The sequence below is a fragment of the Oryx dammah genome, unplaced genomic scaffold, assembly GCF_014754425.2.
Source record: "Oryx dammah isolate SB20612 unplaced genomic scaffold, SCBI_Odam_1.1 HiC_scaffold_3, whole genome shotgun sequence".
Lineage (NCBI taxonomy): Eukaryota > Metazoa > Chordata > Mammalia > Artiodactyla > Bovidae > Oryx > Oryx dammah.
In genome coordinates this window covers 26317489-26334750 of record NW_024070187.1, presented here as the reverse complement: position 1 = coordinate 26334750, position 17262 = coordinate 26317489, and the positions used below count along the sequence as shown (strand labels likewise).

The window sequence follows — 17262 nt, the reverse complement described above, 5'->3', positions numbered from 1 at the left end:
TAATGATTGAGGTCAGTAAGTTTTCTCTTAGACCAGTGAACCTACCTTTTCTCTATAACTGTGACTTTACTTTAATTTTTTCTTTTTAACTTTGAGTAGTGGAAATATTTTTCTAATGTAATTGTATAAAAATGTGTAATTTACTAAGCATAGAATAGGAAACCACTCCTGTTCAAGCACATAATGCTTCAAAATCCAGAAAACTGTCCTTGTTTCATTACATTAAAAAATTAAATACAGCTAAAATATAAAAATCAAATATATAACTTTAAATGCATGCTACTAAGTGAAAGAAGCCAACCTAAAAAGGCTGCATACAGAATATAAGATATTTTGGAAAAGGAAAAACAACGATCATAAAATTATCAGTGGTTGTCAATGGATAGGGAGATGAGCATAAAACAAAATTTTTAAGGCAGCAGAAATACTTTGTATGATATTATAATGATGGTATGTATCGTTATATATTTGTCAAAACCCATAGCACACTTAGAATGACTCCTAAAGTAAACTATGGGCATTGGGTGGTTACAATGTGTCAGTATAGGTTCATCCTTGTTAAAAAAAAAAAAAAGTCCAATAGGTAGGGAGTACATGGGAAATAGCTGTATTTCCCTGACAATTTTGTTGCAAATCTAAACTGCTCTTAAAAAAAAAATAATATCTTAAAGAAAAGCATGAGTAGAACTAAAAATGTTGTAGATGATACTAAAGATAAAATTAAGCTTATAAAATATTTAACTAGAAAAATGTCATGGAAAAAAAGTTAAAATCCATTCAAAGATTGAACAAACATTTATTGAGTCATGTTATATGCCAAGCACTGTTCTTAAGCAAAAGAGGGAAAAAGAAATAAGGAAACTACAATACAGCCAGGAAACAATAAGATGGAATTAATAAATTATCTAATCTAAAGGCATAGATTGGATTAGATGGATTAAAAAAAAAAAAAAAAAAGACCCAAATATGTGTATCCTACAAATGACTCACTTCAGCTTTAAGGACACTGGCTCAAAGTGAAGGTATGGAAAAAGATATTCCATGGAAATGGAAACCAAAAGATAACAGGATTAACTATATTTATGTGAGATAAAATGGACCCTAAGTCAAAGATGTAAAAAGAGACAAAAAGAGGTCATTACATAATGGTAAAGGTGTCAATTCACCCAAAGTATGTAACAATTGTAAATATATATACACCCAAAATCACAGCTCTTGAATGTATTAAGAAAAAATTATTACATTTGAAAAAAGAAATAGACAGCAATGCAAATCTAGTTCAGTTCAGTTGCTCAGTTGTGTCCTACTCTTTATGACCCCATGAATCACAGCACGCCAGACCTCCCTGTCCATCACCAACTCCCGGAGTTCACCCAAACTCAGGTCCATTGAGTTGGTGATGCCATCCAGCCATCTCATTCTCTGTCGTCCCCTTCTCCTCCTGCCCCCAATCCCTCCCAGCATCAGGGTCTTTTCCAATGACTCAACTCTTCACATGAGGTGCCCAAAGTACTGGAGTTTCAGCTTTAGCATCATTCCCTCCAAAGAACATCCAGGACTGGTCTCCTTTAGAATGGACTGGTGGGATTTCCTTGCAGTCCAAGGGACTCTCAAGAGTCTTCTCCAACACCACAATTCAAAAGCATTAACTCTTCGGCGCTCAGCCTTCTTCACAGTCCAACCGTCACATCCATACATGACCACTGGAAAAACCATAGCCTTGACTAGATGGAGCTTTGTTGGCAAAGTAATCTCTCTGCTTTTTAATATGCTGTCTACATTGGTCATAACTTTCCTTCCAAGGAGTAAGCGTCTTTTAATTTCATGGCTGCAATCACCATCTGCAGTGATTTTGGAGCCCAAAAAAATAAAGTCTGACACTGTTTCCACTGTTTCCTCATCTATTTCCCATAAAGTGATGGGACCAGATGCCATGATCTTCATTTTCTGGATGGTGAGCTTTAAGCCAACTTTTTGACTCTCCTCTTTCACTTTCATCAAGAGGCTTTTTAGTTCCTCTTCACTTTCTGCCGTAAGGGTGGTGTCATCTGCATATCTGAGTTTATTTATATTTCTCCTGGCAATCTTGATTCCAGCTTGTGCTTCTTCCAGCCCAGCATTTCTCATGAGGGGATTTCAGTACCATACTATCATAAAATGCATACAAAATCAATGAAGAAACAAAATACATCTTAGACAAGTGAACTCAGCAGACATACAAAGAACACTCCATATAAGCTGAACATATCCTTCTCAAGGGCACATGGGACAGTCTATGGGAGAAATTATGTTAGGTCACAAAACAAGCCTTTGCAAGTGTTAAGAAATTGAAATCATACAAAATACCCTTTCTGATATTTTCATATTCTATGAAATCAGAAATCAATGAGATAAAACCGGAGAATTCACAAATATCTGGAAATTGAACAACATACACCAAACAACAATGGGTTAAAAAAAATCAAAAGGAAGTAAAAAAATATCTTAAGGGAACTCCTTGGCAGTCTAGTGGTTAGGACTCTGTACTTTGACAGCAGGGAGCATGGTTTGATACCTAGTTCTGGAACTAAGATCCCACAAATCACACTCTGTAACGAAAAATGTGTATTTATCTTGGAACAAACAAACAAAAAATGGCAAAACAACATACCAAAACTTAGGAGATGTAGTGAAAACTGTTTATAGGAAGAAATCCCATATAACAGAAAAAGAAAAGTCATAAATAAATCTACTATACATCTTAGAAAAAGAAGAACAAACTAAGACCAAAGTCAGTAAAAGGAAATAGGTAACAAGTTTTGGCACAGAAATGCAATAGAAACCAAGGAAACAATAGAAAAGATTTACAAAAGAAAGAACTGGTATTCTGAGAAGATAAAGAAAATTGACCAAACTTTAGCTAGACAAAGGAAAAAAGAGAGAAGATTCAAATAAATGAAATTATAAACGAAAGAGGAGATATTGCAACTCATACCACAGGAATAAAAAGGATCATAAGAGAGTAATATGAACAACTGTACACTTCCAAACTGAATAATCTAGGGAAAAAAAGGATACATTCCTAGAAACATATAACCTACCAAGACTGAATCACAAAGAAATAGAAAATCTGAACAAATGTAATGACTGAACTGTTCCTGGTGGAAGAGTGGATAGAATCTGCCTGCCAATACAGGGGACATGGTTTTAAGCCCTGATCCAGGAAGATTCCACCTGCCACAGAGCAGCTAAGCCCGGGTGCCACAACCACTGGGGCCCACACGCCTGGAGCCTGCGCTCCACAACTAGAGAAGCCACCGCAGTGAGCAGCCTGTGCACAGCAACTAAGGTAGCCCTTGCTCACGGCAACTAGAGAAAGCCCACATAAAGCAACGTAGACCCAGCGTGGCCTAGGAAACAAAACAAACAACAACCACCACCTAATGACTGAGGAGACTGAAGCAGTAATTAAAAATCTCCCAGAAAACAAAACAATATGACCAGATCATTTCACTAGTGAATTCTACCAAACATTTAAATGACTAATGCCAATCCTTCTCAAACTCTCCCAAAATACTGAAGAGGAGAGAATACTCCTAAACTCATTTTATGAGGCCAGCGTTATCCTGAAAATAAAGTTAAATAAGGCTACAAAAAGAAAAAGCTACAGGCTAATATCCCTGATGAATGTACCTGCAAAATACCTTAACAAAATATCAAACCTAGCAAACTAAATTCAACAGTACCTTAAAAGGATCATACACTATGGCAAATGGGATTCATCCCTGAGAATAAAGTGGTTCAACATAAACATATCAATAAAAGTGATGTACCACAATTAAAACAATAAAAAATAAAAATTGTATGATCATCTCAATGCAAAAACAGTATCTGACAAAATTCAACATTTTTTCATTAAAAAAATGTTAACAACTTGATTATAGAATAAGTGTACAATACCTTAACATAATAAAGGCCATTGAAGACTAACTTACATCTAACATTATATTCAACAGTAGAAAGTTAAAAGCTTTCTGGATAAGATCAGGAAAAGGCAATGATGACTACATTAACCACCCCTATTTAACATATCCTGGAAGTTTTAGCCAGAACAATTTGGCAAAAATAATAATAATAATAACAGCCAACCAAATTATAAAGAAAGAAGTAAAATTATTTCTGTTTGTAGATGAAATAAATTTATAGAAAATTCTAAAGATGCCACAAAAATATCAATGGAAATACAATAAAATAATAAATAAATGAATTCAAAAAGTTGCAGAATGAAAACTGAACATATAAAAGTCAATTATGTTTCTATGCACTAACACAAACTATCTAGAACACAAAGGAAACAACGCCATTTACAATAGCATAAAACATAAGAAAATACTTAGGAATAAAGGTAACCAAGACAATAAAATATTTGTACACTGAAAATTATAAGACACTGATGAAAGAATGTGAAGTAGACACAAATGGTAAGATATCCCATGTCCAAGAATTTTTAAAAATCAGTAATAATAAAATATGCACTCTACAATATGCAGTCATTCATTGACTTCATATAATCTCTATCAAAATTTCAAAGGCATTTTCACTGAAACAGACAAAATAATCCTAAAATTTGTATGGAATCATATAAGATCCTGAGTAGCCAAGGTATTCCTAAGAAAGAACAACAGAGCTAGAAACCTCACACCTCCTGATTTCGAACTCTGTCACAAAGCTATAGTAGTCAAAATTGGCATTAAAAAAAGACATATAAGCAATGGAAAAACTTAAGAGCCCAGAATGATCTGTTGCATATACTTTGAAAAGCTAATCTTTGAAAAGGATATCAGGAATACACAATGGGAAAATATGTTACCCTCTTATCAGTGATGCTTGGAAAACTGAAGTACACAGGAACCCTTATTTATACTACTCATAGTAATTAACTCAAAATGGATTAAAGACGTAACTCGAACACCTGAAGCCATAAAACTTCTAGAAGGAACATGGGGAAAAGTTTCCTGACATTGGTCTTGGCAATGATTTTTTTGGATATGACATCAGATGTATAAACAAAAATAAAGAAGTGGGACTACATCCGACTAAAAAGCTTCTGCATAGATGCAAATCAACATCTGTCAACAAAATACTAGCAAACTGAGTGCAACAATATATTACAAAGCTCATACACCATAATCAAGCGGGATTTATCCCAGGGGTGCAAAGATTCTTCAATATCCACAATATCAATCCCTTTGATCAGTTCAGTTCAGTCGCTCAGTCATACCTGACTCTTTGTGACCCCATGGACTGCAGCATGCCAGGTTTCCCTGTCCATTACCAACTTGAGTGAGTTGAGCTTACTCAAACTCATGTCCATCGAGTCAGTGATGCCATCCAATCATCTCATCCTCTGTCATCTCTTCTCCTCCTGCCTTCAATCTTTCCCAGCATCAGGGTCCTTTCCAATTAGTCAGTTCTTCACATCAGGGGGCCAAAGTATTATTAGAGCTTCAGCTTCAGCATCAGTCATTCCAATGAATATTCAGAACTGATTTCCTTTACGATTGAATGGTTGGATCTCCTTGCAACCCAAGGGACTCTCAAGAGTCTTCTTCAATACCACAGTTCAAAAGCATTAATTCTTCACATTAAAAAAATTGAAGAATAAAACCTGATGGTCATCATAACAGATGCAGAAAAAGATTTTGACAAAATTCAACATCAATTTATGGAAAAAAACAAAACAAAACAAAACCTCTCTAGAAAGTAGGCAGAGAGGGAAGATACCTTAACATAATAAAGGCCATACATGACAAACTCACAGATAGCATCATACTCAAAGGTAAAAAGCTGAAAACATTTCCTCTAAGAATAGAAATAAGATAAAGATGTCCAATCTCACCATTTTTATTCACCATAGTTTGAAAGTCCTAATCACAGCAATTGAGAAGAAAAAGTAATAAAAGGAATCAAAACTGTAAAAGAAAAAGTAAAACTGTCACTGTTTGCAGATGACATGAAACTATACATAGAAAATCCTGAAGATGCTACCAGAAACTAATGGAGCTCATTAATGAATTTGATAAAGTTGTAGGATACAATATCAATAAACAGAAATCTCTTGCATTTCTGTATACCAACAATGAAAGATTAGAAATAGAAATTTAGGAAATAATTATTATTGCTTCAAAAAGAATAAAATATCTAGGGATAAATGTACCTAAGTAGGCAAAAAACCTGAACTCTCAAAACTATAAGATGCTGGTGAAAGAAATCAAAGATGACATACAGCTATACCGTGTACTGGGATTGGAAGAATAAATACTGTCAAAATAACTATACTATCATCCAAGGTGATCTACAGATTCAAGTCAATCCTTATCAAATAACTAATGGCACTTTTTGCAGATGGTGAAGAGTCAGACATGACTGAGCAACTTCACTTTCACTTTTCACTTTCATGCATAGAAGGAAATGGCAACCCATTCCAGTATTTTTGTCTGGAGAATCCCAGGGACGGGGGAGCCTGGTGGGCTGCCGTCTATGGGGTCACACAGAGTCAGACACGACTGAAGTGACTTAGCAGCAGCAGAACAAAAAACCTTAAAATTTGTATGGAGACACAAAAGACCCCAAATAGTCAAAGCAATCTTGAGAACAAAATAAGGAGCTTAAGGAATCGTGCTTCATGACTTAAGATTATACTATAAAGCTACAGTAATCAGAACAGCATGGTACTGGCACAGAGACAAACTTACAGGTCAATAGAACAGGATAGAAAACCAAAAAATAAATCCATGTACCTATGGCCAATTAATCTATGACAAAGGAGGCAAGAATACACAATGGAGAAAAGACAATTTCTTCAATAAGTGATGCTGGAAAATCAGCATCATGTAAGAGAGTGAAATTAGAAAATTCCCTAATACCATACACAAAAATAAACTCAAAATGAATTTAAAAACTAAATGTAAGACCAGATGGTATAAAACTCTTAGTGGAAAACATAGGCTGAACACTCTTTTACATAAATCACAGCAATATCTTTTGGGATCCACTTTCTAGAATAATGAAAATAAAAACAAAAATAAATGGGAACTAATTAAACTTAACAGCTTTTACACATCAAAGGAAACTGTTAAAAAAAAAAAAAGACACCCCTCAAAATTTGAGAAAAATTTGGAAATGATAAGACCAACAAGGAATTAATCTCCAAAATACAAATACAAATAGCTCATGCAGATAAACAGAAGGAAAAAAAGAAATCAAAAATGAGCAGATCTAAATAGACATTTCTCCAAAGAAGACATATAGGTGGCCAAAAAGCCCATGAAAAAGATGCTCAACATAACTACTTCAGTTCAGTTCAGTTGCTCAGTTGTGTCTGACTCTTTGCAACCCCATGAATCGCAGCATGCCAGGCCTCCTTGTCTATCACTGACTCCCGGAGTTCACTCAGATTCACGACCATCAAGTCAGTGATGCCATGAAGCCATCTCATCCTCTGTCGTCCCCTTCTCCTCCTGCCCCTAATCCCTCCCAGCATCAAAGTCAATTCTTCACATGAGGTGGCCAAAGTATTGGAGTTTCAGCTTTAGCATCATTCCTTCCAAAGAAATCCCAGGGCTGATCTCCTTCAGAATGGACTGGTTGGATCTCCTTGCAGTCCAAGGGACTCCCAAGAGTCTTCTCCAACACTACAGTTCAAAAGCATCAATTCTTCGGCACTCAGCCTTCTTCACAGTCCAACTCTCATATCCATACGTGACTACTGGAAAAACCATAGCCTTGACTAGATGGACCTTAGTCGGCAAAGTAATGTCTCTGCTTTTGAATATGCTATCTAGGTTGATCATAACTTTTCTTCCAAGGAGTAAGTGTCTTTTAATTTCATGGCTGCAATCAACATCTGCAGTGATTTTGGAGCCCCAAAAAATAAAGTCTGACACTGTTTCCACTGTTTCCCCATCTATTTCCCATGAAGTGATGGGACCAGATGCCATGATCTTCGTTTTCTGAATGTTGAGCTTTAGGCCAACTTTTTCACTCTCCACTTTCACTTTCATCAAGAGGCTTTTTAGTTCCTCTTCACTTTCTGCCGTAAGGGTGGTGTCATCTACATATCTGAGGTTATTGATATTTCTCCCGGCAATCTTGATTCCAGCTTGTGTTTCTTCCAGTCCCGTGTTTCTCATGATGTACTCTGCATAGAAGTTAAATAAACAGGGTGACAATATACAGACTTGACATATTCCTTTTCCTATTTGTAACCAGTCTGTTGTTCCATACCCAGTTCTAACTGTTGCTTCCTGACCTGCATACAGATTTCTCAAGAGGCAGGTCAGGTGGTCTGGCATTCCCATCTCTCTCAGAATTTTCCACAGTTTGTTGTGATCCACACAGTCAAAGGCTTTGGCATAGTCAATAAAGCAGAAATAGATGTTTTTCTGGAACTCTCTTGATTTTTAAATGATCCAGTGGATGTTGGCAATTTGATCTCTGGTTCCTCTGCCTTTTCTAAAACCAGCTTGAACATCAGGAAGTTCATGGTTCACGTATTGCTGAAGCCTGGCTTGGAGAATTTTGAGCATTACTTTACTAGCATGTGAGATGAGTGCAATTGTGTGGTAGTTTGAGCATTCTTTGGCATTGCCTTTCTTTGGGATTGGAATGAAAACTGACCTTTTCCAGTCCTGCGGCCACTGCTGAGTTTTCCAAATTTGCTGGCAGAATGTTGTCCACTGGAGAAGGGAATGGCAAACCACTTCAGTATTCTTGCCTTGAGAACCCCATGAACAGTATGAAAAGGCAAAATGATAGGATACTGAAAGAGGAACTCCCCAAGTAGGTGCCCAATATGCTACTGGAGATCAGTGGAAAAATAACTCTAGAAAGAATGAAGAGATGGAGCCAAATCAAAAACAATACCCATCTGTGGATGTGACTGGTGATAGAAGCAAGGTCTGATGCTGTAAAGAGCAATATTGCATAGGAACCTGGAATGTCAGGTCCATGAATCAAGGTAAATTGGAAGTGGTCAAACAAGAGATGGCAAGAGTGAACGTCAACATTCTAGGACTCTGCAAACTAAAATGGACTGGAATGGGTGAATTTAACTCAGATGACCATTATATCTACTACTGCAGGCAGGAATCCCTCAGAAGAAATGAAGTAGCCATCATGGTCAACAAAAGAGTCCAAAATGCAGTATTTGGATGCAATCTCAAACACGACAGAATGATCTCTGTTTGTCTCCAAGGCAAACCATTCAATATCACGGTTATCCAAGTCTATGCCCCAACCAGTAACGCTGAAGAAGCTGAAGTTGAATGGTTCTATGAAGACCTACAAGACCTTTTAGAACTAACACCTAAAGAAGATGTCCTTTTCATTATAGGGGACTGGAATGCAAAAGTAGGAAGTCAAGAAACACCTGGAGTAACAGGCAAATTTAGCCTTGGAATGCGGAAAGAAGCAGGGCAAAGACTAATAGAGTTTTGCCAAGAAAATGCACTGGTCATAGCAAACACCCTCTTCCAACTACTTAGACAAATGCAAATCAAAACTACAATGAGGTGTCACTTCATATGGCTAAAATAGCCATCATCAAAAAGTCTACAAACAATAAATGCTGGAGAGGGTGTGGAGACAATGGAACCCCCCCACACACACACTGTTGATAGGAATGTAAATTGGTACAGTCATTATAGAGAACAGTATGCGGGTTCTTTAGTTTTTTAAAAATAGAGCTACCACATGACCCACCAATCCCATTCCTGGGGATATATCTGGATAAAACAATAATCCAACAAGATACATGCACTTCAGTGTTCACTCTGGCACTACTTACAATAGCCAAGACATGGAAGCACCCATGAGTTGTGAGATATCACCTCACAACTGGTAGCTATCATCAAAAAGACAAGAATAAAAAAGGTTGGTAAGGATGTAAGAAAAGGAACATTCGACAGTTGGGATCCAAAGTGGACGTGAGATACTAAAGAAACCTCTAACCGTCTCGATGGCAGACATTATATACATTTAAGTATTTTCCAAATAGAATCCCATATTGCAATCTTAAAACAGTGTTATAAATTTCTAGAATCATCTTTTTCTATTAAAAAAGTAAAATATTTAAGGCAAATATGTTTTTAGGCCATCAATTTATTAAACATGATGAAGGAAAAGAGAAGCGTCAAACTAAAAAATCAGAGCAAATTATAAGGAAACAAATGGTGTTGCAAAGACAAAAAAATACAGGTAGTTTTCAATAGAAAAGTTACCAAGCACTGTAGTACTATATATACTATAAAATGCATGGATATATTAGCTTGAAATTTCAGGCATTACCTTAATTATACCTCATTGTTAAATCCACAAATGTTTTCTTCTGATGTGGAAAATAATTTTCCACAACAAATGATTGAAGTATAAATAAAAATTATTAAATCTCAGTGAAAGGAAAAAGGAAAAGCATCTTTAAATACAAGGAAGACTAATTGGTACATCTTCTCTGACAAGTGTATCACAAAATGAAAAAGGTAGTATCAGATTTACTGGCATTTGTATTTTGTGGACACCATTAAAATCACTTTTAAAACGGAGTGTGGACACAATCAACTAAGGATTTAATATGATTTAATATTATCAAACTATAAACATCTATAATACATAACCTAATTCATTAAGACTAATAGTTTACTGATCAATACTTGCTTAAAGACCCTTCCTCATTATACCCAACAATCAAGAGTAAATATGTCATAAACTTTGCCAAATCTTTACAATTGCAAGTTTCTAATTTGCAAGTCTTGCCTTATATCACACAGGCAAGGCTCTAAAACATTAAATATATAATGTATCATTCTTTCACTTTCACATTCTGAACTACTATGAAGGCTCTATCTAGCATATTTTCCCTTTCTGAAGTAAGTCTTATAAAATATTGGCTTATCAATAGACATTAACAGTGATCTTCTGGGAAAATCAACAGCCAATGGGTAAAAATAACAAGTCTTTCATAATTTACTTGATTTTCTTCTTTTTTTGCTATTATATTATGAATGTGCTTTTGACAGAATGCTGAAAAACTATTTGGATTATGACATTTTAAATAAGTAGAAAAACATACATTCAATACAAATAAATTTGTCATTAACTATCTCAGATAAGAACATTCACTATGGTTTGCACTCTTAAATTAATTGCTATAAGCCAATGGGAAGACCTTTTCATCCCAAACAGGTATTAAAACCTATAGTGAACACAATTTCTAAAACCGTGCAGTTTATTTCAGCTTCCTCCATACAATCAAAAGACCCACAACAGAATGAGACATTTATTTATTATGAATCTAAACCATCTACATTTATTAAAAGAAAATAAAAGATCAAAACTGTTCTTCCAGATCTAAAGGGCTTTCTTCTTCCATGCTCTTTAATAAATTCTTAATTTCAACAAATATTTGGAAATTTAGATTTGTGTACGTAGACAAGTAAATATTTAAAGTTGCAGAGATATAAAATTATTTATTCATATATATGCATTAATGCTGTTGAGGCTATTTATATATGAGTTGTTAAATAATTCTTAAATCTTTAAGAAATGTCAGAATATATTTTTTACAAAGTCATTATCAGCTAAAAGATTTTGGTTAGTAATAAGAATAGATCATACAGAAAGGACTTTAATGAAGACATTTCCAGTGACATTCTGGAAATATTTTCATTCTCATGTTATTATTTAAAGAGAATATTATTGACAAACCTCATATGTCGCTGGACCAGGAGTAATCTCTTTGGAATCTTTAAAACGCTTTGATGCTTTAACAAATGAGGGTATGAAGCAGGATTTCTTAAAAACAGGATTGTATGTTGCAGGTCCTAAGAAAAACAAATGTAAAAATAATAAAGCATATTTAAAATTATTGATTTTGGTCACATGGATATTATTCTTAGATTTGTGAGCTTAACATTTGAATTTGGCATCAAACAATCTTGAACCCATCCTTTTGAATGCTTAAAGTCATTCAGCTCAGAGATTTCAAATATAATAAGCATAAAACAGAGGCAAACTTCATTTTATGTCACTTTGCTTTGTTGCCTTTTTCAGATATTATTATTATTATTTTTTTTTTTTTTTTACTAATTGAAGGTTTGTGGCATTTCTGCTTCTAGCAAATTTATCAGCACCATATTTCAAAGCATTTGGTCCTGTAATTCTCACAATTCTTCAAACTTCTTCATTATTAAAATTATATCTGTTTTGGTAATCTGTAATCAGTGACCTTTTGATAAGCAAAAGACAAAAGAGAAAACAAAAGATATACCTATTTGAATGCAGAATTCCAAACAATAGCAAGGAGAGATAAGAAAGTCATCTTCAGTGCTCAATGCAAAGAAATAAATGAAAGCAATAGAATGGGAAAAAAATAACAGAAGCAGAATATTTTAAGAAGAGGTGGCAAGAATACACAGAAGAACTGTACAAAAAAGATCTTCATGACCCAGATAACAATGATGGTGTGATCATTCACCTAGAGCCAGACATCCTGGAATGCGAAGTCAAGTGGGCCTTACAAAGCATCACTATGAAAAAGCTAGTGGAGGTGATGCAATTCCAGTTGAGTTATTTCAAATCCTAAAAGATGATGCTGTGAAAATGCTGCACTAAATATACCAGCAAATTTGGAAAACTCAGCAGTGGCCACAGGACTAGAAAAGTTCAGTTTCATTCCAATTCCAAAGATAGGTAATTTCAAAGAACATTCAACCTACTGCACAATTTCACTCATCACACACGCTAGCAAAATAATGTTCAAAATTCTCCAAGCCAGGCTTCAACAGTACATGAACCATGAACTTCCAGATGTTCAAGCTGGATTTAGAAAAGGCAGAGGAACCAGAGATCAAATTGCCAACATCCATTGGATCACTGGAAAAGCAAGAGAGTTCCAGAAAAACATCTACTTCTGCTTTATTGACTATGCCAAAGCCTTTGACTGTGTGGATCACAACAAACTCTGGAACATTCTTAAAGAGATGGGAATACCAGACCAGCTAACCTGCCTCTTGAAATCTGTATGCAGGTCAAGAAGCAACAGTTAGAACTAGAGCTGGAACAATAGATTGGTTCCAAACTTCAAAAGGATTATGTCAAGGCTGTATATTGTCACCCTGTTTATTTAACTTACATGCAGAGTACAACATGCAAAATGCTGGGCTGGATGAAGCACAAGCTGGAGTAAAGATTGCCTGGAGAAATATCAATAACCTGAGATATGCATTGACACCACCCTTATGGCAGAAAGTGAAGAACTAAAGAGCCTCTTGGTGAAAGTGAAAGAGGAGAGTTTAAAAGCTGCCTTAAAACTCAACTTTCAGAAAACTAAGATCATGGCAACCAGTCCCATCACTTCACAGCAAATAGATGAGGAAACAATGGAAACAGTGACAGATTTTATTTAGGGGTGCTCCAAGATCACTGCAGATAGTGACTACAGCCATGAAATTAAAAGATGCTTGCTCCTTGGAAGAAAAGCTATAGTCAACCTAGACAGCATATTAAAAAGCAGAGTAATTACTTGGCCAACAAAGGTCTGTCCAATCAAAGCTATGGTTTTTCCAGTAGTCATGTATAGATGTGAGAGTTGGACCATAAAGAAAGCTGAAAGCTGAAGAATTGATGCTTTGAATTGTGGTGTTGGAGAAGATTCTTGAGAGTCCCTTGGACTGCAAGGAGATCCAACTAGTCAATCCTAAAGGAAATCAATCCTGAATATTTATTGGAAGGACTGATGCTGAAGTTGAAGCTTCAATTCTTTGGCCACCTGATGCGAAGAACTGACTCTTGGAAAAGACCCTGATGCTGGGAAAAATTGAAGGCAGGAGGAGTAGGGGATGACAGAGGATGAGATGGTTGGATGGCATCACCGACTCGAGGGACATGAGTTTGAGCAAACTCCGGGAGTTGATAATGGACGGGGAAGCCTGGCGTGCTGCAGTCCATGTGGTCACAAAGAGTCAGACATGACTGAGCAACTGAACTGAACTGACCTTTGATATTACTATTGTAATTGTTTGAGGGCACCACAAATCATCTCCATATAAGCTGGCAAACTTAACTGGTAAATGTATGTGTTCTGATTGTTCCCTTATTTCTTTCCCTCTCCTTGGGTTTATTTCCTGAGACACAATAATAATGCAATTAGGCCAATCTGTACCTCTACCATGGGTTATTACTATAGTGTTCAAGTGAAAGGACAAGTCACATGACTCTCACTTTAATTTAAAAACTGGAAATGATAAACTTATTGAGAAAGGCATGTCAAAAGTTGAGACATACTGAAAGCCAGGCCTCTTGCACTAGCCAAGTCATAAATCCAAAGGAAAAACTTCTTGAAGGAATTTAAAAGTGTTATTCCCATGAGCACAGAAATGATAAGAAAGCTAAGCTATTTTAATGCTGATATGGAGAAACTTCTAGTGGTCTGGTTAGAGATCAACATTCCCTTAAGCCAAAGCCTAATTCAGAGCCAGGGCTAATTCTCTTCAATTTCATGAAGGCGGAGAGAGCTGAGAAAGCGCCAGATGAAGTCTGAAGCTAACTGAGGCTGGTAAATGTAAAGAGGCTATTTCCGTAACATAAAACTGCAATGTAAAGTAGCCAGTGATAATACAGAAGCTGTAGCAAGTTATCCAGTAGATCTAGCTATGACAATTAATGAAGGTAATATACTAAACAACAGATTTTCGATGTAGAAAAAACTGCCTTCTTTTGAAAGAAGATGTCATCTAGGACTCTCATAGCTTAAGAGGAGAAGTCAATGGCTATATTCAAAGTTTCAAGGACAGGCTGATTCTTTTGGTAAAGGCTAATATACTTGGTGACTTTAAGTTGAACCTAATACTCACTTAACATTCCAAAAACCTTAGGGCCCTTAAGAACTATGCTATATAATGCCTGGATAATGTGGCATCTGTTAACAACATGGTTTGCTAAATATTTCAAGCCCACTGTTGAGACCTACTGCTTAGGAAAAAAAAAAGTTTCCTTTCAAAATATTACTAAATATTGACATGTAGTTGGTTACCCAAGAACTCAGATGAAGCTGTACTATGAGATTAATGATGTTTTTATGCCTGCTAACATAACATCCATTCTGCAGCCCATGGATCAAGGAGTCAGTTTGACTTTCTAATCTTATTATTTAATAAATATATTTCAAATGGATCTAGCTGCCATCAATAGTGATTCCTCTGACAGATGTGAAAACAAAGTGAAAGTAGTCACTCTGTCATGTCTGACTCTTTGTGACCCCATGGACTGTAGTCCACCGAGCTCCTCTGTCCATGGAATTCTCCAGGCAAGAATACTGGAGTGGGTAGCCATTGCCTTCTTCAAGGGATCTTCTCAACCTAAGAATCAAACCTGGGTCTCTTGCATTGCAGGCAGATTCTTTACCATCTGAGCCACCAGATGGTAAAGAGAAGCAGGCAAAGTCAATTAAAAACCTTCTGGAAAGGATTCACCATTGCATTGGCCATTAAGAACATTTACAATTTATAGAAAGTGGTAAAAATATCAACATTAACAGGAGTTAGTTGGAAGAATTTGAATGACTGAGTGATTCAAGTCTTAGTGAAGGAAAAAACTGCAGATGTGGAAATAGTAAGAGGACTAAAATTAGAAATGAAGTCTGATGATAGGACTCAAATTGTTGCAATCTCATGGTAAACCTTAACTGGATGAAGGGTTGCTTCTTATAAATAAGCAAAGAAAGTGGTTTCTTAAGATGGAATCTACTCCCAGTGAAGGTGCTGTTAAGACTGTTAACATTTTGACAACAAAGGATTTAAATTATTATATAAAGTTAGTTGATAAAGCAGCAGCAGGGTTTGAGAGGATTGACTCCAGTTTTGAAAGATGTCCTACTGCATGTAAAATGCTACTAAACAGCATGTGTGATATAGAAAAAAAAAATTGTGAAAGGAAGAGATAATGGATGCAGCAAACTTCACTACTGCCTAAGAAACTGCCTCACCACTTAGCCCTTCAGCAACCACCACACAATATCAAGGGAAGACACTATACCAACAAAAAGAGCATCCCTTGCTGAAGGCTCAGATGATGTATAGTCTTTTTTTTAGCAATAAAGCATTTTTAAATGAAGGTATGTACATTTTTTAGACAAAAATTATTGCATATTTAATCGATTGCACTATAGTGTAAACATAACTTTTATATGAACTGGAAAACCAAAAATAATTGTGTGACTCTCTTTATTAGGATATCTGCTTCGTTGTGGTAGTCTGAAACCAAACCCGCAACATCCCCAAGATACACTTGCAGGGACCTCTGCTTACATAGTAATTAAATGTAAGACACATGCAATTTCCAAAAAAAAGAAAATAATACCCACTCAAAATACTTCTACATTGTTAGAAGAGATACCCAAGTCTTATTTCCTAAATATTCATTCATATGTTCATTCATACTCATTCATTCATACTCATTGGAAAATACCTTGATGTTGGGAAAGACTGAAGGCAGAAGGGGATTACAGAGGATGAGATGGCTGGAAGGCAACACCGACTCAATGGACATGAATTTGAGCAAACTCCAAGAGATGGTGAAGGACAGAGCAGCCTAGCATGCTACAGTCTATGGGGTTGCAAAGATTCAGACAAAATAACTTTGCAACTGAACAACTTTCATATGTTTAGTGAAGAGGTGATGACTGAATTGCATTGGAAATATGAATAAGATTTAAAGAAGGAGAATGGTGGTTTTACAGCATACTGAGCACTAACCATGATAGAAGTCAAGGCACGAAGATGGAATTTATGACTATGGAACCGTTGCATGGAGTAAACAGATTGGCTGAATGGAACAAGCCTAAATCCTAAATAAAGATTCTGTACTAGAGCCAACAGCTTCAAATTGTATTCTAAAACGTTCCAAAAATTCCAAAGAATTGCCCAGGGGACAATGTGTAGGTAGAGCCCAAATAAAATTTTGAAAGACGGAATGGCAACCCACTCCAGTATTCTTGTCTGGAGAATTCCACAGGCAGTGGAGCCTGGCAGGCTACAGTCCATGGGATCGCAAAGGGTCGGACATGATTGAGCAACTAACACTTACAATTAAATATTTTCGCCCAAAATAACTACAGATTCACTGCTTTGTTTGGGTTCCATGTAAAATTTTATTTAACCAAAGTTGTTCATTAATTTTTATTAAAAAAAAGCTTTTAAAAACCACTTCCATAGTCTACCCTTCGAAGAT

At 35.9% G+C, this 17262-nt stretch overlaps 1 protein-coding gene across 1 annotated transcript in view; it reads right to left on the bottom strand.

Annotated features, from left to right (window-relative positions):
- Window positions 1–11365: 11365 nt before the first annotated feature.
- The window catches only part of STPG2 (sperm tail PG-rich repeat containing 2), a 349046-nt gene continuing 343149 nt past the window's right edge, over window positions 11366–17262 (bottom strand). The window contains exons 10-11 of the mRNA XM_040238384.1: window positions 11743–11858; window positions 11366–11422 (exon numbers count right to left, since the gene is read on the bottom strand). Of these exons, the coding sequence (XP_040094318.1) occupies window positions 11366–11422; window positions 11743–11858 (173 nt within the window). The remainder of the gene's footprint in view (window positions 11423–11742; window positions 11859–17262) is intronic.